Here is a 26,095-nt window from a genome sequence, read left to right as displayed (position 1 = left end):
AATAGCTTTCCCCCTCGTTTTGCTTGTAGGATCACGAAGATCACGAACAGTAAGCTGATCTACGACACGGTCGATAGCAACGGTGGCGTACCGGGCAAGGCGCCAGCACCGCCAGCCGCAAAACCGAAACAAAGCGAAGGTGGTGGCCATCCACCGAACGAAGCCTCCTCGGTACAGTTTACCGAGATCCGTAGCCTGAAGCGCATCCAGCGCACCAGTGAGGGCGTTGGCACAAACAGTGGCCCGGAGGAGGACGAAGAAACGGCCGCGGCCGGTGATCACATACTGAACACGCCCGGCATTGTGGATCCGTCCACCGGGCGCACGCTGACGGTCGGTGAAGCGATCCGGTTGCGGGTGCTGGACGTACGGACCGGGCAGCTGAATGTGGCCGGAGAACGGCTCAGCCTGGAGGAGGCCGCCGCCCGGCAGCTGATCGATCCGGCCCTGGTCGGCCAGCTGCTGCGCCCGGGGGCTGGCGTCGATCGGGATGGGCGGCCCCTCAGCCTGCTGGAGGTGATCCAGCGGGAGATCCTCGAAGCCGAGAACGGTTCCTACGAGGGCCGGGGCGGCGGTGGCGCCGGCGAGAAGCGCATAAAGGTAACGACCGTCAGCGGCGGCGGCGGCGACGTCAGTAAGGAAGCAAAAAGTATTGTGGTCGGTGGCGCGGCGGCGTCGACGGCGGTGGCGACAACGACGATTAGGATCGCACCGCACACACTCAGCCTGGCGGACGCGCTGGCCCAGGGGCTGGTCGATAACGGTGGCTGGGTGACGGACCGTAACTCTGGCGATACGTTCCGGCTGGATTCGGCCATCGAGCGCACGCTGATCGACCCGCACGTGCGGGAGGTGGTGGACACGAAGCACGACACGAAGATCACGGTGGCACAGGCACTCGCCGGGGGGGTGATTAACGCGAAAACGGGTCGCTACTGGAACGCGCAGACGAAGGAGAAGCTCACGTTCGCGGAGGCGCGCCACCGGCAGCTGATCTGCAAACCGTACACGCTCAAGGACGTGTGCGATCTGCAGCTGTACGATGCGAGCGAACGGATCGCGTCGCCGGCGCGCCGCGATCGCGTCAACATTCCGGGCGCCATCAGTCTGGGGGTGCTGGACGGGGAGAGCGTGCGGTGCGTCTTCCGGACGACCGGCAACGAGCTCCTGACGTTGGCCGAAGCGATGGACGAGGGCATTGTGCTGCCGTTCGAGAATCGCTACCGGCACGCGGAAACCGGCGAACGGATGACCATCCCGGAAGCGGTCGACCGAGGGCTCATTTCGTCCGTTGCGATCATGTCGATCTTCAACATCGCCGGCTTCCGGGATCCGCACAGTGGAGAGTTTGTCTCGTTCAACGTGGCACTCGGAAAGACCGTGCTCCGAAGGCACGGCGAAGGGGAAGCCGAAGCACGGCACGGGCACTGCTTTCTGCTCGACAGCGGCAAGGGCGCCCTGGTACGGTTGGACGACGCCGTTGGGCAGGGTTTGGTGAGGGGGGAAATTTACGAAATGTTTAACCGCCCCATCGGGGTACGGTTGGGCGGCCGAGAGCTAACGCTGCTGGAGCTGGTCTATCATAAGCTGATCGACCCGCGGACGGGCTTCCTGCTCGATAGCGGCGGTCGGCCTGTGGCACTGGAACCGGCGATCGAGCGGTCCATCATCACGCCCGAAGGCGCTCTGCTGTTGCTCAGTCTGCTCAACATCACGCTCACGACCGAAACGGTGACGAAGAGCATCAAACGCTACGTTACGATCACGCACACGGGAGACACGACGGAAAGTCAACCGCAGGTGCTACTCTCCTTCACCGAAGCCGTGCGCCGGGGGTTGATCGACGAAGGGACGCGCACGTACCGCGATCCGGCCACCGGGAACCTTTACTCCGTCCAGCAGGCGCTCAACCACGGGCTGCTGCTGCCGGACACGGCAGCGGAGCTGGCGGCGGTGCACGAGTTCGAAACGCGTGTTCTGAAGGATGGCAAGCGGTTGGACATTGTTACCACCGCCGAGCGGCCGGCCGGGGCTGAGCTGCAATCGTTCGGGTTGCCACCGAACGGGTGGCCTCTCCAGGAGGCGATTGAGCGGGGGTTGCTCAATCCCGACACCGGTCTGTTGCTCATTCCCGGGACGGATCGGTTGGTCAGCTTCGAGGAGTGCATCAAGCTGCAGCTCATTCACCGGCAGTCGGCGTTTGTGTGCGATCCGAAGCACACCGATCGGCGCGTCACGATGGACCGGGCGCTCGAGAAGAAGATACTGGACGCGGCGGGCCGGTACTCGGTCCGCAAGGACCCTGGCGGCCAATTAACGCTGCGGGAAGCGATCGCCCAGGAGTACATCATCTTTGAGCCGTGCCCGGACCCCGTACCGGCGGCGCAGTCCGCGGACCGCACGGTACAGGTCACGAAGCGTCCGGGGCAACCGGATCGGGTGGAAATTTCAAAGGCCGGGGGTTCCTCGGTGGTCGAAGTGAAGGGAGTGTCCGCACAGACACCGGAGCTGATGAGTCCGGAGCCGCTGCAGCTAGCGCCGGGCGTTATTTATGACCCCAGCACGGCACTGGTGATATTTGCCGAAACCGGACGCTCGGACAGTGTGGTGGGTGCGGTGGTCAGTGGAAAGGTTGACCCCGCTCTGGTACGATTGGTGGATCACACGAACGGCGGGGAACTGATATCGGTCGCCGAAGCGCTCGAACGGGGCCTTATCGATGGACAAACGGGTGCGATCCGAACGTCGGATCCGGCCGCACCCCACATCAGTATGATTGAGGCCATCCAGCGGGGCATGCTGCTGGTGGCCGGGGCCCCCCTGGTGGCCGCCGCCGGTGCCTTCGAGGCACTGAAACTTTTTACCGACCCGACGACCGGCGAACAGATTCCGATCGAGTTGGCGTACGAACGGGGTCTCATCACGCACAGTGCCCTGCCGAGCCCGGAGCGGGCGGCACTCCTGCTCCGGAAACAACTGTCCGCCGACAGTCGCCGCTCATCGGAGGGGCGAACGGTTGCGGTGCTGAAGGAGCAGGACTCACACGAGCGCCAGCGACCGGTTAGCTTGCAGAAGATACGCAAATGTGTCCTGCGGCCACTGGATGCGGCCGAGCAGGGTATCATCGACCCGGCCACGGCTACGGCGCTCGAAGATCCGGCCCTCTTCGATGCCGCCTGCCCAACGTTGGGCCATGCGCTACAGAGCGGCCGGTTAGATGGGACCGGCGGTCGAATCGTCGACCCGCAGCGAGGTCACGAGCTGAACCTCGCACAGGCCGCCGCCCGGGGGATACTGGATTTGCAGGGCACGAACAAGATTTTCATTCCGATCGCTCGGGCGCTCAGTCTGCCGGCCCTCGAGACGCAGGGTCTGCTGAACACGACCGACTCGAAGATATACCATCCGGAGACGGGCGACCTGCTGACGCTCCGGGAAGCGTTGTTGTGTGAAATCGTCGACCCGATGGCGCAGGTGAGCGTTACCGGGCAGCCAGCAATGTCGCTGGAGCAAGCGATCGGTGCCGGGTTGGTCAACGAAGACCGTTGCACCGTGGACGGCGTAAGCCTAGCGGATGCCATCGACCGAGGGTTGTGTTTGCCGTCGAACTACGATTCCAAGATACCGCCGATCGGTATGACTCTTCCGGTGCTGATCGAACGGGGCCTGCTGGACGCGCCCCGGAAGCGAGTGCTTCACCCGATATCGCGGGTGCCAACGGCGCTCGAGGATGCGCTCGCCAACGACTTTATCATGGCCACACCTTACACTCCGCATCCGGACGGTGGGGTCGTTCTGCTCGAAGCGATCGATCGTGGACTGATCGACACGGCGACCGGGACGTTTAAGGCAGCCTCGGTGGCGATCCCGCTACGGGAAGCAATTGAAACGGGTCAGTTGATCGTGAAGCCACTGCCGCAGCTCATTCAGGCGCTGCAAGCGAACCGGGCCGTGACGTCGGTGAAGGAAACCGTTACCGGGTACCACACGATCCGCACGAAAACGGTCGAAATCCAGTCCGGGTACGCGCTGCTGTCGGCCAACGAGGTACAGGACCTGCAGACGGGCACGATCATGTCGATGGACGAGGCCCGCAAGGAGGGCATCATCTCCGAGGCGGCACAAACCGAAAAAACGCTCACGGAGCGTGTGGTCGGCATCGGATTCAACGATGCGCTGCAACGGGGGCTGCTCGATGTGACCAAGGGTACGTTCACGGATCCGGCCAGCGGCGAAGTGCTGTCGATACCGGTTGCCGTCGATCGAGGCTTCATTCGTGGGTCCCATTCGTCTAGCGACGAAACGCTGAACCGATCGCCGGACATGTCGGTGGCGGCGGCCACGATGGACACACCCAAGAAAGCGGCCTCTCGGGCTAGTGAAGATCCGAAGGCGGCACCTACTGCTAGTAGTGGGACCTCCGCCCTAGGGGCGAATATTAAGGACGCCGCCAAGCTCGGGCTGATGGCGGTGGTCGGAGCGCCGGTGCTGGGCGCCATGGCCATTACCGGGGCGGTCAAGAAGGCGTTCGAGAAGCGAGATGAGCAGCAGCACCAATCCACAGTGCGATCTGCGGCCGAATTTGAGGTTATTGGAAGCGCCGAAGTGCCAACGGTTCCGTTTGTAAATTTGGGCGACGATCAAGATCCGGATCAGGATCAAGAGGTTGAGGTTAGCACGGGTTCGGATGTAGCCACCGCTCTACCCGCAGTGGGGAAACCGGAACCAGCAGCAAGAATCGTGCCAGAGCAGACATCAGCTCCAGCTCCACCCGAGGCAGCTCCACGGAAGCGTGCCACAAACGACGCCGAGTTGATTGCTGTTCCGGACGAAAACGAACCCGTTCTTGTGGCGGCGGCGAGTGCTTCATCCCCATCATCCATTGTATCCATTGTAGATCAAGCGACGGCGGGAGATGCGGTACGAAAGCCAGACCGTCCGGATCCGGCCCACTCATTGGCCAACTTTATTGAGGCAGAAAGATCGAATTCTTTACCCTCGGAGGAGCACGTCACTACTACGTCACCTCCCAAGGCTGCCGAAGATCGAGTCGTGTCGCAGGCAGCCAACATCCCGGAAGATGTCCACATGACGTCACAGGAAAGTCAACAAAGCCCAGCTCAGGAGGGAACTCCAACCCTTCAGCGGCTCAGTTCGGTTGGCGATACCATCATCGAGGAAAGCATTCCGGAGGAGGAGGAAGATGCACCCACGGAACTCACATCCTCACCCGCTGTCATGGTCACTTCTTTGTCTACTGATCCGCCGGTTACCAATACCAAACCCTCCGTAGGAGTCAAGAATATCAACTCTGAGTTGGCCGCGAAACCTCTTCCATCGGATGTGCCAACAACGGACACTGCGCCACAGTCTGGTGGGAACGCTGCCGGCCAGAAGCTGCTGGACGCAGCCAAACTTGGCCTGATGGCCGTCGTGGGGGCACCGCTCCTCGCCGGCAAGGTGGTAGTCGATGCGCTCCAGGCCGAACGGAGCAGGAAACCCGACGAGACGGTCCCATCCGGCGGCGAGGGTTCCTCCGAGCGGCACGTTACATTTGTTGAACGCGCGGATCCTGCACCACCCCGCCGGATGACGCTGGGGGAGGCCATCGCGCAGGGTGCGATAGAGCCCGGCCACTGCCGCATCCTGGTGGATGACCGCGAGATGCCGTACAGCGTCGAAGAGGGACTGCGCAATCGGAACGTGCGCCCTTCCGACGTAATCGACGTCCTGTCGCCGACCCTAATTTCGTTCGTCGAAGGCGAAGACGACACGGTGGCACCGGGGTCGCCCCTGGTGCTCGACCAGACACTCACCGAGCAGCGGCTGGTGGACCTGGGGCTGTACGATCCCGAACGGGGTTGTTTCCTCGAACCCGGGTCCGGTGAGCGGGTTTCGTTCCGCGACTTTATCGATGGGCTTGCCGACCCGACGACGGTGTACGTGAAGGACCTGGGCCGTGGCCAGTACGAGCCGGTGGATGTGGCGCTTCAGAAGCACCTGATCGATAAACACACGGGCCACATGCTACACAACCGGACGGGCCGGAAGATCCCGTTCGTGGACTGCTGCCGACGCGGCTGGATCGTGCAGCGGGAGAAAGGATCCGAGGCGACGGCCCCGGACTCTTCGGGACAGATCAACCCGCAGACGGGCGAGTTTGTGCCGGCGGGTGGTGGCGAAAGCATTCCGATTGCCGAAGCCCTACGGGCGGGCCTAATCGACGGCGGTACACTCTCCGTACGGGATCCATCCGACGGGCGGATCCTACCGCTGGCGGTGGCGATCGAACAGGGCGTAATCGATCTGCGGCTCGGCGTGCTTTGCAATCGCGACACGCAGGAAGAGCTCGACCTGAACGAGGCGTACCTGCGCGGGTACATGTTGGCGGGCCGGCGGCTTCCGATCTCACTGGAGGCGGCCGTACGGAAGGGCCTCTACCAAGCGGAGTCGGGCCTGATCCTGGACACGATCACCGAGGAGCTGGTTGACGTGCAGCAGTCGGTCACGAAGGGTATCGTCGATGCGACGATCTCGAACGTGAAGGACACGCGCGACAACACGCTGGTGCCGCTCCAGGATGCCCTCGATCGGAAGCTGCTCGATGCCGGATCGGGTCGGCTACGGGACACGGCCACCGAGGAGCTGGTGCCGCTCGATGTTGCGGTCGAAAAGCAGCTCGTGGACACACGTCACGTCACCCACAGCCTTTTCGATGTCCTCGCCCGTGAGTTCTACAATCCGGCGACGGGCAAAATCCTTGACCCCGCCCGGGGTGACGAGCGTAATCTGCAGGAAGCGATCGGGGCGCGGCTCGTCGAGATCGAGAGTGTGTTGATACGGGACGAAGGTCACGAGCGGGTGGTCCGGTGTCGGGATGCGATCGCCAGCGGGCTGGTCGATGACGTGCGGGGAGTGCTGACGCGCCCGGAACTAACGCTGGACCGGGCGTACCAGAAGGGGTACGTGCTGAGTGACCGGAAACCGATCTCGCTGGCCGATGCGTTGCTGCGTGGGTTCTACGATCCGGCGACGGGGCGACTCACCCTACCCGGCGAAGGTTCGACGGTGACCAGTCCGTTGACACTGCAGGAAGCGATCGATGCGGGCGAAATCTCGACCACGGATCTGATCGTGCGCGACTCGAAGCCCGGCACCGTCGTCAGCTTGGGCGACGCGATCCGCAGCGGGCTGGTGGATGGGCGGGCCGGCACCGTCGTCGATTCGGCGGCGGGCTTGACCGTCGCGCTAGGAGACGCCCTTGAGCGGGGTCTCATCGTGCGGCCGAAGCGTCGCTGCAGCCTGCCGGATGCCGTGTACCGTGGGCTGTACGATCCGCGGTCGGGTCAGTTCAGTAGCACCACCACACCGGAGAAGATGTCCACCGAACGGGCATTGCGGCGCGGGTTACTCGATCCGGAATCAACGCTCGTGACGGTCGCAGGGAAGATTGTACCGTTCGAGTTGGCCATCGAGAATGGGACGGTGGACGTGCGACGTGGGACGCTCCGGGATGACGACGGAGTGAGGATCGATTTCCGCGAGGCATTCGATCGGGGCCTGCTGGTGGAGGTCCGGCGACCGATCGGGCTGTGTGAGGCGCTTCTGAAGGGGATCTACCGGGACCGGGGAGCGGTGTTTGTGGACCCGAAGACGGGTAACCGGCTAACGCTCCGGCAGGCGCTGGGCGAGCGGCTAATCGACCGGGAGTCGGTGCAGATCCGGGACGCGGTGACCGGCAGCTATCGGGACCTGGACCTGGCCGAAGCGATCGCCAGTGGGGTGATCGACGGAGAGACGGCCACCGTCCAGCGAGGGGACGATCGGGTGACGCTGCGGCACGCGTTCGACGTGGGGCTCCTGTACGACCGGAAGGCCCCGATCAGCTTGCAGCGGGCGATACACCAGGGAATTTACGACGAGCGGACCGGGCGGCTGCTTGATCCGGCCACCGGGCGCAAGATTACGCTCCAGGAGGCGATGCGCCGGTTCGTCATTAATCCAGCGCTGCCGTGTTACTTCTCCGAGCGCGACGAAACGATGTTCAGTCTGTTCGAGGCATGCCGGGCGAAGTTGATCGACCGGCGGGAGGGAGTGTTCCGGGAGCCGGGCAGTGAGGCGTTTATTCCGCTGAGCGAAGCGCTCGCACTCGGGCTACTGGTGGACATCGAATCGGGCGGGTTCGGGTTGTACGAAACGCTCGCGATGGGCTTCTACGACCGGGCGACGGGTAGGGTGTTGCACCCGCTCACAGGACGCGAGCTGACGCTGGCGGAAGCGTGCGCCGAGGACGTAGTCAGTGCGATCGCCTCGATCGTCCGCCTCGAACCGTCTGGCGGCCGTTACGTGCGTTTGGATGAAGCGATCCGTGCGGGAACGATCGACGCCGAGCGTGGAGTGTACGTGATTCCGGGGGGTGATGAGCGGTTGGATCTACAGGAAGCACGGCGCCAGGGACTGATCGTGACGAACCGGAAGCTCCTTTCGCTCGAGGCCGCCATCCGGATGGGGCTGTACAGGGGTGAGTCTGGCAGGTTCGTCGAGCCGGCGTCGGGTGAGGCGCTCAACCTACAGGAAGCCCTCGACGCCGGTCTGCTCGACTGCGAGACGACCGTGTACCGGGACGGGGGCACGGGGCGAGACAAACCACTGCGCGCGGCCATTGCCGCCGCGGACGTGGACGTGTCCGCCGGGAAGGTGCTCGATCGGAAGGCTTCCGATCGGGCGTACGGCTTCGATGCCGCGCTCGCCAACGGCCTCCTGGTAACCGTTCACCGGCCAATCACGGGCCGGACGCTGGAGCGAAAGGGCGGGGAATCGATCGATAACCTGGCCGCGGGCGAGTCTCCGCTCGGGGCGGGGCCGAAAGAGATGAGTCTAGGGGATGCGATCCGCCATGAGATCCTGGGGCTTGATACGTCAGTCGTGAGGGATCCGCGGCGGGGATCGGGGATGTTTGTGCCGTTGCGGCAGGCCCTGCAGGAGGGGGTGCTGTGCGAGACGGCCCGTGCCACCGTCGATCCGCGGTTGTTGTGCTTTACGTTCGACGGCGATTGCGCGGTGTACGTGCGCGAACCGCTCAGCTTCGACCGGGCGGTGGAGCTGAATCTGCTGGACCTGTCGACCGGTCGGTTCCGCCACCCGTCGTCACCGTCATCGACCACCGAAGAGGAGCCGCCAGCCGGAGCGGGAGACGACACGACGACGCTCCGGGACGCGATCGTGCGCGGGTTGATCGATCCGGAGTCGGTCCTGCTGAAGGATAGTGCGAAGCGCAAACTGCTCCACCTGCCGGAAGCGTTCCGGAAGGGGCTGATCGAGGCGGAACGGGCGGCCGTGATCGACACGGCCACGTCCCGCCGGGTGTCGCTGCGGGCTGCGGTCGAATCGGGCCTGTTGGCCACGCCGCGGCGCGCGTTCGGGTTGCACGAGGCGCTCGACTACCAACTGTACCGGCCGGCCGAGGGTGACTTCCGGGATCCGTTCCACGGGGGCGCCACGCGTGAGCCACGGGCCCTAGGCGAGGCCATCGAGTGCGGGCTCGTTGATCCAACGACGACGGTGGTGCGCGATATCGGGCAGGGTAGTGCGATCGTGCCGCTGCTGGCCGCGCTCGCCAGCGGGCGGGTCGATTCCGCGCGCGGCCGCTACGTGGTGTCCGACCACGAGGCGATCGATCTGGTGAAAGCACGCGAAATCGGATATCTGTTGCTAGCGGAACAACGGGTAAGTCGTCGGGCCCTGCACGAATCCGTCTCCCCGTCCCTCCCGTGTCCCCTCCTAACCAGCCCTTACATGGCGACCGCTCAATTTTGTGTGTCTCTCTTCCGTTTTTCGGAGTTCCATCATGATGAACCGAACAGTAAAGAAAAGAGCAAAGAGACCACCACCAACAAAGCGGCGGTCCCAGTTCGATTCTCGAGCAGTAACAACAGCATAACCACGCTTAGGCCCTTCCCCGGCTGTCCTCCATCCTGAAAAGACCTTATTTTGGTCGACCACAAAATTATCTCTTGTCGCATTTAAAGTGAAAATTTTGGTTTTCCGAGCAGTTTTTTTTTCCTCTTTTGGAACACATTAAACATTCCCTTTCGAGCCTTCATTATTGCCCTCAGACCAGACTCACTGGTACCTCTTTTTTTAATGATCTCCCTTCCGCTTTCTAATACTGATTGATTTACCTGTTCATTAATTTTCATTACCGCCATGCTCTATCCCTTCTTTTTATCCCCAGCCTTTTGCAAGTTTTTACGGTGCACTAACATTTTCATAACACTACGCAGATGTCTGACTGTCTGACTCTGTTCGGCTCTAAAAAATAATATTGTCCCTCGCTAAAGGTCTCTAATCAGTGGCAGCAGCCGCGCTTTTCGCTTATGAGTTCTTGTTCGTTTGGAAATAATTTTGCAACCAAACGATAAATGTGCCACTTAAGTTCGCGACTTCTAAGTCTCGGTCGGTCAGTAAGTAGAAACATTGCCCCAAGATCAAACGTCTTTTTTCCAATTAAAAAGCAACAGATAAACAACAGCCTTTGATGCAAATCTGTAGTACTGACTGAGAACTATTAAAATGTACAATCGAGAGGTTATTTACAGATTCTTAAACAGAGATCGTATCGTAAAAGCTAGTTTCCGGGATCAAAATTCTTTACGGTTGCCAATCGATCGATTTTCGGTTGCTGCTACATGGGCAGGCTGACAAGTAATGCGAAGACGAACAAAGAGTAAGATCGCGTACGGAACAAATTGACGAACAAATTCTTCACCATCATGAATTCACTTTTCAACATACCGTAGATTACGGGTATTAAGACCCACCTTTTTTGCAAAAAAATTCAGTCTAAAATCCAGGGGGGTCTTAATAGGTGTAGTCAGCGACTCGGCTTGCTGGATTAACCGGTTAATGCATGTGATTAGCTAGTTTTCTGCCGTTATTCAGCTGCTTTAAGATGCTACACAACAAATTGATATTTCAGCTAACGATTGGTGTCCAAATTTTTGTTTCTTGAATTTTCTCTTAAAATGTCTGAGAAGCGAAATTCCTATACTGCAAAATATAAGCTAAAAGTGGTTGAATTTGCCAAAATCAATGGGAATAGAAAAAATATCAATCCATCTACTGCCAAGATGATCAGGGCATGGCGAAAACAAGAAGATCAGTTAAAGAAGATGCCTAAAGAGAATCGGCATTTTCCAAAATATGGAGCAAAGTGGCCAAAGCTTGAAGAGAAATTGAAAATTTTGATTCTTGATTTGGAGTGGAGGAAACTTAACTCCATCAGGCCTGTTGAAGAGGCCAACAATCTCACAAGTCTGCCAGTGGGTGAAAACTTCATGGGATGCCATCAAGAAAGATGTTATCATCAAATCATTTAAAAAAGCAGTTATTAGTAATGCATTAGATGGCTCTGAGGATGATGCTATTTTTTCCCAAAGTGATTCCTCAGACGCAATGATGACATAGAAGAATTAGCCAGAAAACTGGTTAATCAATGTTTGGAAACAGAAGATATGTTTGAATTTAAAGAACTTCATAATTTCTATGACAAATCAGTTGTAAAAAAAGTCGTTAAAAAATAAAAATAAAGTAATTTAGGTTTTTCTTAAATTTTTTATCTAAATATAAGGGGGGTCTTAATAGATGTAGGGTCTTAATACCCGTAATCTACGGTAGTTAAGCACTTCAAGTTACTCGCATCATGTTACAAGTTTTTCGCCTCATTGTCCCACCGCGGTACTGATATTATCCTTACTGAGACCTTAACTCTTAAGTAGAGGTTGATACTCCGTATTCCAATTTGGTTTACTGTGCTGAGTGATTCGACAGCAAGTTTGCGACGATTACGATCGTCTGAGGCAGTGATTGGACGTAAACATTGGAAAGCCTGCATTTCGTTCGTCTTCTCCAAGCTGTGTGCCTTACTTATGAGCATGCCCACGTATATTAAGTTTTTGACAGCTCGTTTTGTATCAAAAAAACCTAATTTAGGGAAACCCTTTCAAGAAAATCATAACCGCACCGAAAACAATTAGAAGTAACTACTTACACCGACCCACGCGGTATACGAAATAGATCCCTCTTCTTTATCCAACTCTGTTGAGCCTGTTGCAGAAAATCAAGTTCGACGTCTTCTTCCTGTTCAGGAAAATCATGTTCCCTCAGTTCCTCAATCCCAATGCGCCCAAAACAAAAACACACACACTTACAACTTCCGAAGCCCCCGGACGCTGCTGTGCATGGATATCATTTTAACGTGCTTTTCACCACAATGTTTGTTATTTTTTTCTGTTCTCTTTTCGAACCTCAGTTCATGAATGAATGATATTTTCCTGTTATAATTTCCACATTTGTTGGTGTGTGTTGGCTTCATAGCAAATTGTTGGATGGTTGGTTGTGCATGTAGCGCCCCAGACCGAGAGCAGGACTGTGGGCTGAATTTTGGCAGACTGAACAAAGCGGCGGCTTATAGAGCATGATTGGCAATGGCAGTTGGCACATAAAACAATCGAGATTTTGTTCAGTCTGCGTGCCACCTTACGCACGTGTGCATCGTTTTCATACAGCTCACATTTTCATCATCCCAATGCCGAAAAACTTGGCACTGGTTCTTGGCATTTAGATTTAGTACTCATTTTAGATAGATATTTCTTCAATTCGATTGATACCCACATTGGCACGCGCGCTGATACTTGCTTCTCGAATTGGCAACCATCATCACCACCAGCAAAATGCACACGTGGCACAGGACAAGAGAAAAATCAATCAAATGAATATGATATTGGATGTAGGAAAGCATACAGAAAGACAGACAGATGAAAAAAATAGCGCTAGAGTAAGAGTCGAATCTAGAAAGGACGATTTGAACCCGCTGCAGAACGTGTGTGTAAAGCTTGTTGCGATCGCCTTCATCGTCGATGGTCGCCACCCAATCGCATCACCGAAAAGCCAATCAATCTTCAATACTTTTTTCTCTTCCATTACTCTAGTAGTTTGGTGCTTCCGGCGCTAGTGTGTCGCGGTATTATCGAGAGTTATCCAAATTATTGTACAAAAAAGCGTTACGCGCGCTACAATTGCAACCTTCCAAAAGCTGTAGCTGTAGCCAAAAACACAACGATCCTAATCGCTTTTCTTACAGGACTGTGTAAATAGTTCCTTAGCTAGCACCACCCTACTCAGGTCTCCACACTTCCAGCTAATGGAAAAAATAGTTTTAAGGAAATAACACCCTAGCACTAACCCAAAGCATAATATGCCAAACTCACGCCATTAGCATAAGTTCCCATCACTGCTCTAACACGTTAGCTTCCACGCTGCAGTTACTAAACTAGTCTGTAGGTTTGCTGTTAGCATGTAACTGTGTGTGTTGTAGCTAGTATTGACACTTTTAAGCCTAATGCTGCGGGTGGACGTACTGCGGGGAGTGCGGATGGGCCAATGGGTCCACGCGAAAGGGCCGCACAAGACCGGCGAACCGAACCGAACACACCATATTTTTGTTTCGCTGCTTGTTGTGTGTTTTCACGCGTTGTTTTGTCTGATTTTATCGCCTTTCTACCTTATATCGCTTACCTTATTCCACCTGCGTGTTTTGCGTGTGTTGCGTTGTTTTTGCGAGAGCGTTTGCGTTTGCGTCCAAAAGTTTGCGCGTCTGGTCTTCTTCTGTACACGCTCCACTCCTTCCTCTGTGGCCGGTGTCCTCTCTGTCGGTTTCGTACTCATTCCGTTACATACACGTTTGTGTTTTATTTTCCATGTGAATGTTAATGTATCTTCCTCATTTCCAGCATTTTGTCTCTGTATTTCGGTTTCGTTTACACCCCACAGTGCTGCGCTGTGTGTTTTCATCGGTCTATCGCTCACCTTCCGTTGTTTATAAAAAAAACAATATGCTTTGTGTTTGTTGTTTCGGTTGTGCTGCTCTGTTGTGTGATAGCGAGTTTGTTTTCCTTCTCTACCTCTTTCGGTCTTCTGACTTCTCGGTCTCGTCTTTTTGTTAGTCTTTTTGTTTATATTTGTGTGTGTGTACTGTTCTGTTTAGCCTCTCTACTCTCTCACTCTTTTCTTTTTTCTTGTTTTCTAGTGTTGTGTGTATTGTCATCATCATTAATATCTCAACATCATTGAGTACTGAGTACTGTGTTTTCTCCTCTGTTTCTGTTTTATTTTATGTACCTCCTTTAATTTATTGTGTATCATACTTTTCCCTGAAAAAGGAACAAAAAAAAACATGTACATGTTTGTAAAATGATACGCTGCGCAGAACTGTGTATAGCTGGTTCCGACGGTTTGTCGGCTTCACGACGGCACGCTAATGGTTCTCTTTCATTCTTATCACCTATCTCCCGGCCGTGTTCCGCTCCGTGCAGCAAGCGGTGATCGAGAAATTCGCTCTCTGTGAGGACCACCTGGCCAAGCTCTTGGAATGGATCACGCGGGTTGAACAGGACATTGCCGCCGTCGGTGGACCCAAGGAACGGGTCGATGATCTTCGCAATCAGATCAACTCGTTGAAGGTATGTGCGCACACCCCGTGTTTAGTGTTCCTGTGTACTTGTACTGACTGGTCGCCCTCGCTACTTTCCAGCAAATTAAGGAGGACATCGACGCCCAGAGTCGCCCGGTCGCTTCCTGCCTCGATCAGGTTCGTCAGCTGGTGCTGACCGGGGGCGATGTTCTGAGTGCACCGGAAGTGGCGGCCCTCGAAACGTCCGGCCGTGAACTACGCTCGCGCGTCGATAAGGCACAGGACCGCACAGGCAAACTGTTGCGTCGGCTGGGTGCCGCCCGGGACGAACTCGGCAAACTGCGCACCGAACTCGACACGTTCTCCGGATGGTTGCAATCGTCGCGCCGCACACTCGAGGAGAAAGAGAGCACCCTGTCCGATCTGCACAATCTGCCGTCGCAGTCGGACACGGTGAAGGAGTTCCACAGTGACGTCATCGCGCACCAGGCGGATCTGCGGTTTATCACGATGTCGGCGCAAAAGTTCGTCGACGAGTGCAAGGACTACCTGGGGGTACTGAATGACTTCCGGACGACACTGCCCGACCGACTGCCGCACATCGAACAGGTCTCGAGCTCGGACAGCCCGATCCGCCAGGAGGTGTCGCTCGTCACGGCCCAGTACCGTGACCTGCTGAACCGGGCCAACGCACTGCTGGACCGGCTGGCAGGGCTCGGCAGTCGCCAGCGCGACTACCAGGAGGCGCTGGACAAGGTGCGCGCCTGGTTGCGCGACGTGCAGCCGCGCGTCGGTGCCGTGCTCTCGGACCCGATCGCGGCCGATCCGCAGGCGGTGCAGGATCAGATGAACCAAACGAAGGCGCTGCAGAGCGAGTTCCTGTCGCAGGGCCGCCTGATCGACAACGTGCAGTACAGCTTGGACTCGCTGCTGAAGTCGCTCGCCGGCCGCCTAAGCCCGGCGGAGGTCAGCCTGCTCGAGGTGCCGGTTGAGGAGGTGAAGGACAAGTACACCCAGCTCCTGGAGGCGCTTGGTGATCGCTCGAAGCTGCTCGACACGGCCCTGGTGCAATCGCAGGGCGTCCAGGATGCGCTCGACGGGCTGGCCGTGTGGATCAACCAGTCGGAGGAGAAGTTCAAGATGCAAAACCGTCCCGCGTCCCTCATCAAGGACCGCCTGACGGAGCAGGTGCGCGAGCACCGCGGCTTGCTTAACGATCTGGAATCGCACCGAATGAGCCTGGAGAGTGTGACACTGTCGGCGCAAGAGCTGACCGCTACCCCGTCCAACGCTCGCCTGGCAAAGCGCATCGAAAGCAATCTGAGCGACGTTACCGGGCGGTTCGAGAAGCTGCTCGATAAGGCACTCAAGCGGGGCGAGTTCCTCGAGGATACGCTCGCGCAGTTGACCAAGTTCATGAACGATTCGTCCGCCCTGGAGCAAGAGCTGACGGCACTGAACGAAGCGCTCGAGGGACGCGAGCTTGTGTCGCTGCCGGCCGAGGTCCTGGCGCAGCGTATGGTGGAGCTGTCCCGGCTGAAGGAGAAGCTTCGCCCAGCGTACGAGAGCACCGTCCGGTTGGGCAAGGAGCTCGTGGCCAAACGGGACGTGACCGATAGCGGTGTGGTGCGCGATCGAGTGAAAGCCCTCGAGAACCTGTGGAAGACGATGGACACGACGCTGGAGGAGAAGCTGAAGCTGTCGAAGCAGAAGGCCGAACAGCTGCACGCGTACGAGGACCTGAAGGAGCAGGTGCTGAGTTGGTTGACCAGCATCGAAACGCGCACGAACAACCTGGCCCCGGTCGCGGTCGATGTCGAAGCGATCAAGTACCAGATCGAGGAGTTGCGCCCGCTGGTGAAGGAGCACCGCGAGTACGGCGTTACGATCGACCGGGTAAACGACCTCGGCGCCCAGTACGACGCCCTGATACGCCCGGACAGCCCAACGCGCAAACGTTCCGTGTACAGCCCGATCAAGCGCGTCAGCCCGATGCGACGGTTGTCCGGAGACGCGCGATCGCCCAGCCCAACCAAGGGTGGGCCGTCGCCCCTCTCGCCTGCGAGCGGATCGAGTGGGTTCGGTAGCCGGCGGTCGTCGCAAGACGCCTTCCACCTAACCGACCTGACGCCGATCCAGCAGCAGCTGACGGAGATCAACAACCGGTACGGTCTGATCGGCGCCCGGTTGAACGATCGCCAGAACGAGCTGGACTCGGTGCGCGACGAGGTGCGCAAGCACCAGGACAACCTCCGTACGCTGGCCGCCTTCCTCGACAAGATCCACCGGCAGGTGCCGCGCGACGTGATCGGCAACCGGGACGAGGCCGACCGGTGCCACAAGCAAGCCCGCAAAATCCTCGAAGAAATGTACGAGCGTCAGAGTCTGCTCGATTCGACCCGGGCGCAGGTGAAGGACTTGCTGAAGCGCAAGCCGGACGTGCAGGGAGCGGAGAGACTGCGCTCGGAGCTAGAGACCGTCGCCGACCGGTGGAAGAACCTGAACGATCTGTGCAAGGATCGCATCACCTTCTCGGAGCAACTGCGCGACTTCCTCGACACGCACGACAACCTCACCGGCTGGCTGGCGGCCAAGGAGCGCATGCTGACAGTGCTCGGTCCGATCTCGTCCGACCCGCGCATGGTCCAGAGCCAGGTGCAACAGGTGCAGGTCCTGCGCGAAGAGTTCCGCGGCCAACAGCCACAACTGGCGCACCTGCAGGAGGTGGGCAACGCGGTGCTGGAGCATCTGCGCGAATCGTCCCCCGAGGGACAGGCCGTATCGAGCAAGCTGCGCACGGTGCAGAAGAAGTGGGACGAGCTGGTGGCCCGACTGGACGAGCGAGCCCAAAGCCTCGGAGCGGCTGCCGACAGCTCGAAGGAGTTCGACGCCGGCCTCAACCGTCTGCGGGAAGCGCTGCAAACTATCAGCGACAATCTGGACGGGCTGCCGACCGATCGCGATCATCAGGAGACGCTGCGAAAGATTGAGAACCTCGAACGACAGCTCGAGGGTCAGCGTCCGCTGCTGGCGGATTCGGAAGCGGCGGCGGAAACCCTTTGCCGTGTGCTGAGTGATCCGGCTTCCCGAGCCGATGTTAATGCGCGGGTCGCCGCGGTCGGCAAGCAGTACCAGACGCTCCAGAAGAAGCTCGATTTGCGTAAAGCCGAAACGGATGCGGCACTGCGCGACGGACGCCAGTTCGCGGAGACGTGCGCGAAAACGCTCGGCTGGCTGTCGGGTGAGCTGGGCAATCTGACCGATCGGTTGCTGGTGTCGGCCCACCGGCCGACACTGCAGCACCAGCTTGACACGCACGAGCCGGTGTACCGGGAGGTGATGGCCCGCGAACACGAGGTCATTATGTTGCTGAACAAGGGCCGCGAGCTACAGGAGAAGCCCGGTCACGTCACCGACCGGGGCGTTCAGCGCGATCTGGAGAAGATCTCGCAACAGTGGGACCGGCTTCGGTCGGCCGCCTTCGATCGGCACTCGCGGCTGCAGACGTGCATGGAGCACTGCAAGAAGCACGCTGCCGCCTCGGAGACGTTCCTGGCGTGGCTACGCAGCGCCGAAGATAAACTAGCAACACTGAAGCCGGGACTGCTGAAGAAACAGGCACTCGATGTGCAGCTGCGCGAACTGCAAACGTTCCGCAGTGACGTGTGGAAGCGCTCCGGAGAGTACGAAACGTGCCGTTCGCTCGGCGAAACCTTCCTCGGGGCGTGCGACGTGGATAAGGAGACGATCAAGGCCGAGCTGCAGGACATGAAGGATCGCTGGGAGCGGCTCAACAATGAACTGCTTGCCCGGGCGCAAACTCTGGAAACGTGCGCGAAGCGATTGGGAGACTTCAACGAGGAGCTGCGCGATCTCGATCATGCCGTCGGCCGGTGTGAGGACCGCCTGGCGGCCCACGATGCACTCGGCGGGGCGGCCAAGGATCCGAAGCTACTGGAACGGGTGCGGGCCATCAAGGACGATGCGAGCGCGTTGCGGAAACCGCTCCAATCGGTGCGCAAGCTAGCGGGCGAAATCGCTGGCGAAGCACGGGCCGCCGGTGGTGACGCTGACCACCTCAAGTCGGAAGTGGATGGAGTGGCGGATCGTATCGAGGACCTGCACGCCCGGCTGGACGATCGCTGCGGTGAGCTGCAGTCGGCCGCGACGGCCGTTTCTCAGTTCAACGACAAGGTGAAGGCTCTCGGGGTGGATCTGGGTGAGCTGGAGGGCCAGGTCGACTCGCTGAGCCCGCCGGCGCGCGAGATCAAGCTCGTCGTGCAGCAGCTCGACGAGGTGGCCGGCATACTGACCAAGATTGATCGCGCGGGCGTACAGGTTGGCGAGGTAGAGCGTGCCGGCGAACAGCTCGTGGACTGTGGCTTTGCACCCGATACGGCCCAAACGCGTGACCAGATCGGGGCGCTCCGGAAGCAGCTGGGTCGGTTGGAGAATCGCGCGCGCGATCACGACGATGCCCTGCAGCGAGCGCTCAAGGCGCTGGAGAAGTTCTACGAACTGCATCAGCTGACGCTGGAGGACCTGTCGGAGGTGAGCGGTGAGCTGAAGAAGATGAAACCGGTCAGCTCGGAGCTGGAACAGATCCGCCACCAGCAGGATGACTTCCGGCGCTTCCGGCAGCGCGTCGTGGAACCGCTCACCGGCAAGATCGACGAGATCAATCGGCTGGGCCAGGAGCTGATCCGGTCGGCGCAGGGTGGCGTCCCAACGGCGATCCTCGAGAAGGACCTGGAGAAGATCAACGAGCGGTGGAACGAGCTGAAGGAGCGCATGAACGAGCGGGACCGTCGGTTGGACGTGGGGCTGCTGCAGTCTGGCAAGTTCCAGGAAGCGCTCGACGGGCTGTCCAAGTGGCTGAAGGACACGGAGGAGATGGTCGCCAACCAGAAGCCCCCGAGTGCGGACTACAAGGTGGTGAAGGCGCAGCTGCAGGAGCAAAAGTTCCTCACCAAGATGCTGATGGACCGGCAGAACTCGATGTCGTCGCTGTTCCAGCTTGGCCAGGAGGTAGCCGCCGGGTGCGATGCGTCCGAGAAGGCCGCCATCGAGCGGCAGCTGAAGGAGCTGATGCGTCGGTTCGACGATCTGACCGATGCGGCCACCCGGCGCACGCTCGATCTCGAGCAGGCGATGCACGTGGCGAAACAGTTCCAGGATCAGCTCATCCCGCTCACCAAGTGGCTCGAGGGGGCCGAACGGGCCGTCAAGGCGATGGAGCTGGTGCCGACGGACGAGGAGAAGATTCAGGCGCGCATCCGCGAGCACGAGGCGCTGCACGACGAAATCCTGTCGAAGAAGCCGGACTTTAGCGAACTGGCGGACATTGCCGGCCAGCTGATGGAGCTCGTCGGAGACGACGAGGGTGTGACGCTGAGCGAAAAGGTGAAGCACACCACCGACCGGTACACGGATCTGGTGGTGGCGAGCGAAAACGTTGGCCACGTGCTGAACGAGTCGCGGCAGGGTCTGCGCCACCTGGTGCTCACGTACCAGGATCTGGTGTCGTGGATGGAGAAGACCGAGGGCCGCCTGGCGCGCTTCAAGATCGTCCCGGTGCACACGGAGAAGCTGCTCGAGCAGATGGACGTGCTGGTGGTACTGAACGAGGAGATTGCGAGCCGCTCGCCGAACGTGGAGTCGACGGTCGAGGCCGGCTCGGAGCTGATGAAGCACATCTCGTCCGACGAGGCGCTCCAGCTGAAGGACAAGCTGGACTCGCTGCAGCGGCGCTACGGCGAGCTGGCCACCAAGGGCGGCGATCTGTTGAAGCACGCCCAGGACGCTCTGCCGCTGGTGCAGCAGTTCCACGACAGCCACCACCGGCTGGTGAACTGGATGCAGGCGGCCGAATCGTCCCTAGCCACCGGCGGTGATGCCAACGAAGCGGACATTGCGCGCCTCGAGACGGAACTGAGCGAAACTCGGCCCCTGCTCGAGCAGGTCAACTCGATCGGGCCGCAACTGTGCCAGATCTCGCCCGGCGAAGGGGCCTCCACCATCGAGGGAATCGTCACGCGGGACAACCGCCGGTTCGAAGCGATCGTGGAGCAGATTCAGCGCAAGGCCGAGCGGCTTCACCTCAGCAAGCAGCGCTCGAACGAGGTGACGGCGGACATTGACGAGCTGCTGGAGTGGTTCCGCGATATGGACGCGACACTGCGCGATGCCGACCCACCGGCCATGACACCGAAGCTGGTGCGAGCTCAGCTGCAGGAGCACCGTTCGATCAACGACGACATCTCGAGCCAGAAGGGGCGCGTGCGGGACGTAACGGCCGCGGCGAAGAAGGTGCTGCGCGAGTCACAGCCCAGCGACAACACGATCGCACTGCGCGAGAAGCTGGAGGACCTGAAGGAGGTCGTCGAAACGGTGGCCACGCTCTGCTCGAACCGCCTGTCGGTGCTCGAGCAAGCGCTGCCCCTCTCCGAGCACTTTGCCGACTCGCACTCCGGACTGGCGGCGTGGCTCGCGGACATGGAGCACCAGATCTCGATGCTGTCGATGCCGGCCCTGCGCCCCGACCAGATCGCCATCCAGCAGGACAAGAACGAGCGGTTGACGCAGTCGATCGCCGAACACAAGCCACTGCTCGATAAGCTCAACAAAACGGGCGAAGCGCTGATTGCCCTGGTGGCGGAGGACGACGCGGCCAAGATTGGGGAACTCCTGGACTCGGACAACGCTCGTTACGCCGCGCTGCGCACGGAACTGCGCAATCGCCAGAATGCGCTCGACCAGGCGCTCCAGGAGTCGAGCCAGTTCTCCGACAAGCTCGAGGGAATGCTGCGGGCCCTGCAGAACACGGTCGACCAGGCGAACCAGGCGGACCCGATTTCGGCCCACCCGCCCAAGATCCACGATCAGATCGACGAGAACGTGGCGCTGGTGCAAGATATCGACAAGCGCGGTGAAGCGTTCGCTGCGGTGCAGCGAGCGGCCAGCGACGTCATCGCGAAGGCCACCAACCAGTCCGATCCGGCCGTGCGCGATATCAAGAAGAAGCTCGACAAGCTGAACGCCCTGTGGGGCGATCTGCAGAAGACGACGTCCAAGAGGGGCTCGGCGCTGAATGAAACCCTCTCGGTGGCGGACAAGTTCTGGAAGGAGATGCGTGCCGTGATGGAGACTCTGAAGGAACTGCAGGATGCGCTGCACACCCAGGAACCGCCGGCGGCGCAACCGCAGGCTATCCAGAAGCAGCAAGTCGCTCTGCAAGAGATTCGCCAGGAGATCGATCAGACCAAGCCGGAGGTGGAGCAGGTACGGCGCACCGGCAGCAATCTGATGTCGCTGTGCGGCGAACCGGACAAGCCGGAGGTGAAGAAGCACATCGAGGACCTGGACCACGCGTGGGACAACATCACGGCGCTGTACGCGAAGCGCGAAGAGAACCTGATCGACGCGATGGAGAAGGCGATGGAGTTCCACGAGACGCTCCAGAGTTTGCTTCACTTCCTGGCCCGGGCCGAGGATCGCTTCCAGAAGCTCGGTCCGCTCGGGTCGGACATCGAGGCGGTCAAGAAGCAGATCGAGCAGCTGAAGCACTTCAAGGACGACGTCGATCCGCACATGGTCGAGGTGGAAGCATTGAACCGGTAAGTAGCGGACGATCGGAGAACCGATCCGCGATTACATTTGGTTAACTATTCTTCTCTCATTTTCACGCCGATCATTCTGTGGATGTGTTTGTAGAGCACTGAACAGGCAAGAACTCTAAAATGAAGCAACATGTTTAAAGCGAATGTGTAGTGGCCCGTCTGCCGTGTAGCTTGTTGTGGCGCCTGCCGAGTGCGCCGATTGGCAAACTTTCCGTGGGGGAATTCCGTTGGCTGAACGGCTGTTGTTCGCAATGCATGATTAAACTGTCTTTCAGCCAACACAATGAGGATCAATCAAAACGTAATCCGTTATTTTTACAACATTTTAATGGCTTTAGTTATCATGAGTTACAAAACCTTGCCACTCTAACGTCATTCGGAGTCAATCTCATTGTACAAATAACTAAAACCATCAAAATAAAGTGAGAAAGGATTATGTGGTAAAAAAAGCGATTGAAATGATTGATCCGCTACGTACCTTGTGGATGTTCCAAAATTTGCGAAATCGCTAGCTGACTGCATGTTTACTGCTTTCAATGTGTACCGATCGCGCTTCCTAGTTCACGCTGACTAACATCCCTTTTCTGCTGCTTGCTTCCACAGGCAAGCGGTGGAGCTGACGGAGCGTACGTCGGCCGAGCAGGCCAGTGCAATTCGTGAACCACTGAACGCCGTCAACCGGCGGTGGGAGAACCTGCTGCGTGGTATGGTCGAGCGCCAGAAGCAGCTGGAACACGCGCTGCTACATCTCGGCCAGTTCCAGCACGCGCTCAACGAGCTGCTCGTGTGGATCGTCAAGACGGACGCGAACCTGGACGAACTGAAACCGATCCCGGGTGATCCGCAGCTGCTCGAGGTGGAGCTGGCCAAGCTGAAGGTGCTGGCCAACGATATCCACGCGCACCAGAGCTCCGTTGACACGCTAAACGATGCCGGTCGCAAGCTGATCGAAAACGATCGCGGTTCGCTTGAGGCATCGACGACGCAGGACAAGCTGCAGCAGCTTAACAAGAAGTGGCGCGATCTGCTCCAGAAGGCGGCCGACCGCCAGCACGAGCTGGAGGAGGCACTCCGCGAAGCGCAGGGCTTCACGGCCGAGATCCAGGACCTGCTCGGTTGGCTGGGCGATGTCGATGCCGTCATCGGTGCCAGCAAACCGGTCGGTGGATTGCCAGAAACGGCTTCCGAGCAGTTGGAACGCTTCATGGAGGTATACAACGAGCTGGAGGAGAACCGGGCCAAGGTGGAGACGCTCGTCGCCCAGGGTCAGGAGTACGTGCGGAAGCAAACACAACTCCAAGTGTCCGCCAGCAACCTCCAGCACACGCTGCGCACCCTGAAACAACGCTGGGATGCGGTGGTATCGCGCGCCTCCGACAAGAAGATCAAGCTGGAGATCGCGCTCAAGGAGGCCACCGAGTTCCACGATGCGCTGCAAGCGTTCGTCGAGTGGCTGACGCAGGCCGAGAAGCAACTGTCAAGTGCCGCGGCCGTGTCGCGCGTCCTCGAAATCATCCAGCAGCAGATGGAGGAGCACAAGGTGCTGCAGAAGGACGTGTCGATTCACCGCGAGTCGATGTTGCTGCTCGATAAGAAGGGCACCCACCTGAAGTACTTCAGCCAGAAGCAGGACGTAATACTGATCAAGAACCTGCTCGTCTCGGTGCAACACCGCTGGGAGCGCGTGGTGGCCAAGGCTGCCGAGCGAACGCGTGCCCTCGACCACGGGTACAAGGAGGCGCGCGAGTTCCACGACGCTTGGGTGCAGCTGACGACGTGGCTGAAGGAAACGGAGCGCACGCTGGACACGCTGGCCGAGGAATCGAGTAACGATGCGGTCAAGATCAAGAAGCACCTCGAGAAGCTGCGCGAAATCCAGCGCAACCTGCAGTCGAAGGAGAGCTTCTACGACAGCACGATGCGCTCGGGCAAGGGGCTGATGGATCGTGCCCCGAAATCCGATGAACCCGTGCTCGCGAAGATGATGGGCGAGCTGAAGGACGCGTGGAAGCGTGTCTGCCACAAGAGCGTCGAGCGGCAACGGAAGTTCGAGGAAGCACTACTGCTGTCGGGCCAGTTCGCCGATGCGCTGCAGGCGCTGCTCGATTGGCTGCGCAAGACGAAGGCCAGGCTGGCCGAAGACGGACCGGTGCACGGTGATCTGGACACGGTCACGACGCTCGTCGAACACCACCGCCAGCTGGAGTCGGACCTGGACAAGCGGTCCGCGCAGATGCAGAGCGTCATGAAGACGGGCCAGGAACTGGAACGGTCGGACGAGACGCGCGAAACCAGTCGCAACCTCAAGGAAATGCAGAAGCTTTGGGACGACGTACAGGACCTGAGCGGTCGCCGGAAGAGCCGCCTCGATGTGGCCCTGAAGGAAGCGGAACGGCTGCACAAATCCGTCCACATGCTACTAGAATGGCTGTCGGAGGCCGAGCAGAAGCTTCGGTTCGCCGCCGCCGCACCGGACGATGAGGCACAGGCCAAGGATCTGCTCGACATTCACGCCAAGTTCATGAAGGAGCTGCGCGAGAAGGAGTACGACAAGGAGGACACGATCGGGCTGGCCAACAGTATTCTCGGCAAAGCACATCCCGATGCGATCCCCATCATCAAGAACTGGATCTCAATCATCCAATCGCGCTGGGACGAAATTTCCCAGTGGGCCTTTAGCCGCCAGTCGAAGCTCGAGCAGCACCTCAAGGACCTGCAGGATCTGGACGAATCGATAGAGGAGCTGTTGGCCTGGTTGGCCGGACTGGAAGCAACGTTGCTGAGTAAGTATCCGCAAGCGGTCCCTTAGGGCGAGTTGGCGGGGCTAGCTAACGTCGCGTTTGCTTGTTTCAGATCTCGAAACGGAGTCGCTACCGGATGAGATTCCCCCGCTGGAGGTGCTCATTGCGGACCACAAAGAGTTCATGGAGAACACGGCTCGCCGGCAGGGCGAAGTGGACCGGGCCTGCAAACCCCGACAGCCACCGCCGGGACTGAAGGAAACTCGCAAACCGTCCCGCGGTGTGCTCAAGACGCCAGTGTAAGTAGTTAAGCCGGATTCCGCTGCTCTTTTACGTAACCCGACACCGTGTGATATTGTGTGTGTTGTGTTGCTATTAGAAGTAGTTGCGTCTCCGGAATGAACATGTGTGGAAATGTTGTGTGTTTTTTTATTCAATCGAACCATTCAATGCATGCCTTCGGCGCGCAATGCATTACTTAACCACTTACCGCACACAGACACACATTTGTGACTATTAGTGTACATTTTGATTTTGTTTTTACCGTAATTAACCTTTGTTTTATCCTCTTTGTTCGTTCATTTTTCGCTCTTTTTATTTCACGTGTTTGTTGTGTCTTCACCGCCACCACCACCACCAACAACCTACCTACCCACCCATTTTTGTAATATTGTCACATATAACAACAACATAGTCGAGGATCACAGGCCGATCTACGGGATACCGACTCGCCCGACCACGGCACTCTCGGACGGAAGCAGAGGTTTGTTTTTGATTTTATTTCCCGCAAGCTTTTCGCCTCCCCTTTTTTCTGTTTCTGTCTCCGTTCCGTTTACCTAATTTTCCCAATTCGTGTTTGTGTTTCTAACCTGTGCGAAGTAGTTGTGGCACTGTCAGAGTGTGCAGGCATGTCATTGTTTCTCCTTTTCCATTCATTCACCCTGTGCTGTTGCTTTTCTTCTCCGTGTTTGCGTGTTATGCATCTGTGTTTTCTTTTTCTTCGTTTCTTTGCGTGTGTGTTCCATCCGTGCGTGCAGCTTCAAGGGATCACGCGATCAAGGTCTGAATTCGCGTCGTACAAGGTGTGTATGCCGGGTGCTGGTTTCATTACATTCTATTCCATTAAACGCTCCATCCGGGGACGTGGTGTATCGAAACAAATCACTCAAACAATGCTACTACAGCCCTTGGTTTGCGAAATAAGCCATTTTTAACTCAAATTTTGCATGCACTCAGTTATTGAAATTTTTTAAACCATTTTTCAA

The 26,095-nt window shown here is 58.3% G+C and overlaps 1 protein-coding gene across 1 annotated transcript in view; it reads left to right on the top strand.

Annotated features, from left to right (window-relative positions):
* LOC128278708 (microtubule-actin cross-linking factor 1) overlaps nucleotides 1-26,095 on the top strand; it is a 96,433-nt gene that overhangs the window by 63,210 nt on the left and 7,128 nt on the right. The window contains exons 16-22 of the mRNA XM_053017437.1: nucleotides 30-9,726; nucleotides 14,373-14,519; nucleotides 14,591-22,086; nucleotides 22,693-24,872; nucleotides 24,943-25,129; nucleotides 25,525-25,593; nucleotides 25,868-25,912. Coding sequence (XP_052873397.1) covers nucleotides 30-9,726; nucleotides 14,373-14,519; nucleotides 14,591-22,086; nucleotides 22,693-24,872; nucleotides 24,943-25,129; nucleotides 25,525-25,593; nucleotides 25,868-25,912 — 19,821 coding nt within the window. The remainder of the gene's footprint in view (nucleotides 1-29; nucleotides 9,727-14,372; nucleotides 14,520-14,590; nucleotides 22,087-22,692; nucleotides 24,873-24,942; nucleotides 25,130-25,524; nucleotides 25,594-25,867; nucleotides 25,913-26,095) is intronic.

The sequence above is a fragment of the Anopheles cruzii genome, chromosome 2, assembly GCF_943734635.1.
Source record: "Anopheles cruzii chromosome 2, idAnoCruzAS_RS32_06, whole genome shotgun sequence".
In the NCBI taxonomy this organism is placed as follows: domain Eukaryota; kingdom Metazoa; phylum Arthropoda; class Insecta; order Diptera; family Culicidae; genus Anopheles; species Anopheles cruzii.
This window is presented reverse-complemented; position numbering and strand designations above follow the sequence as displayed.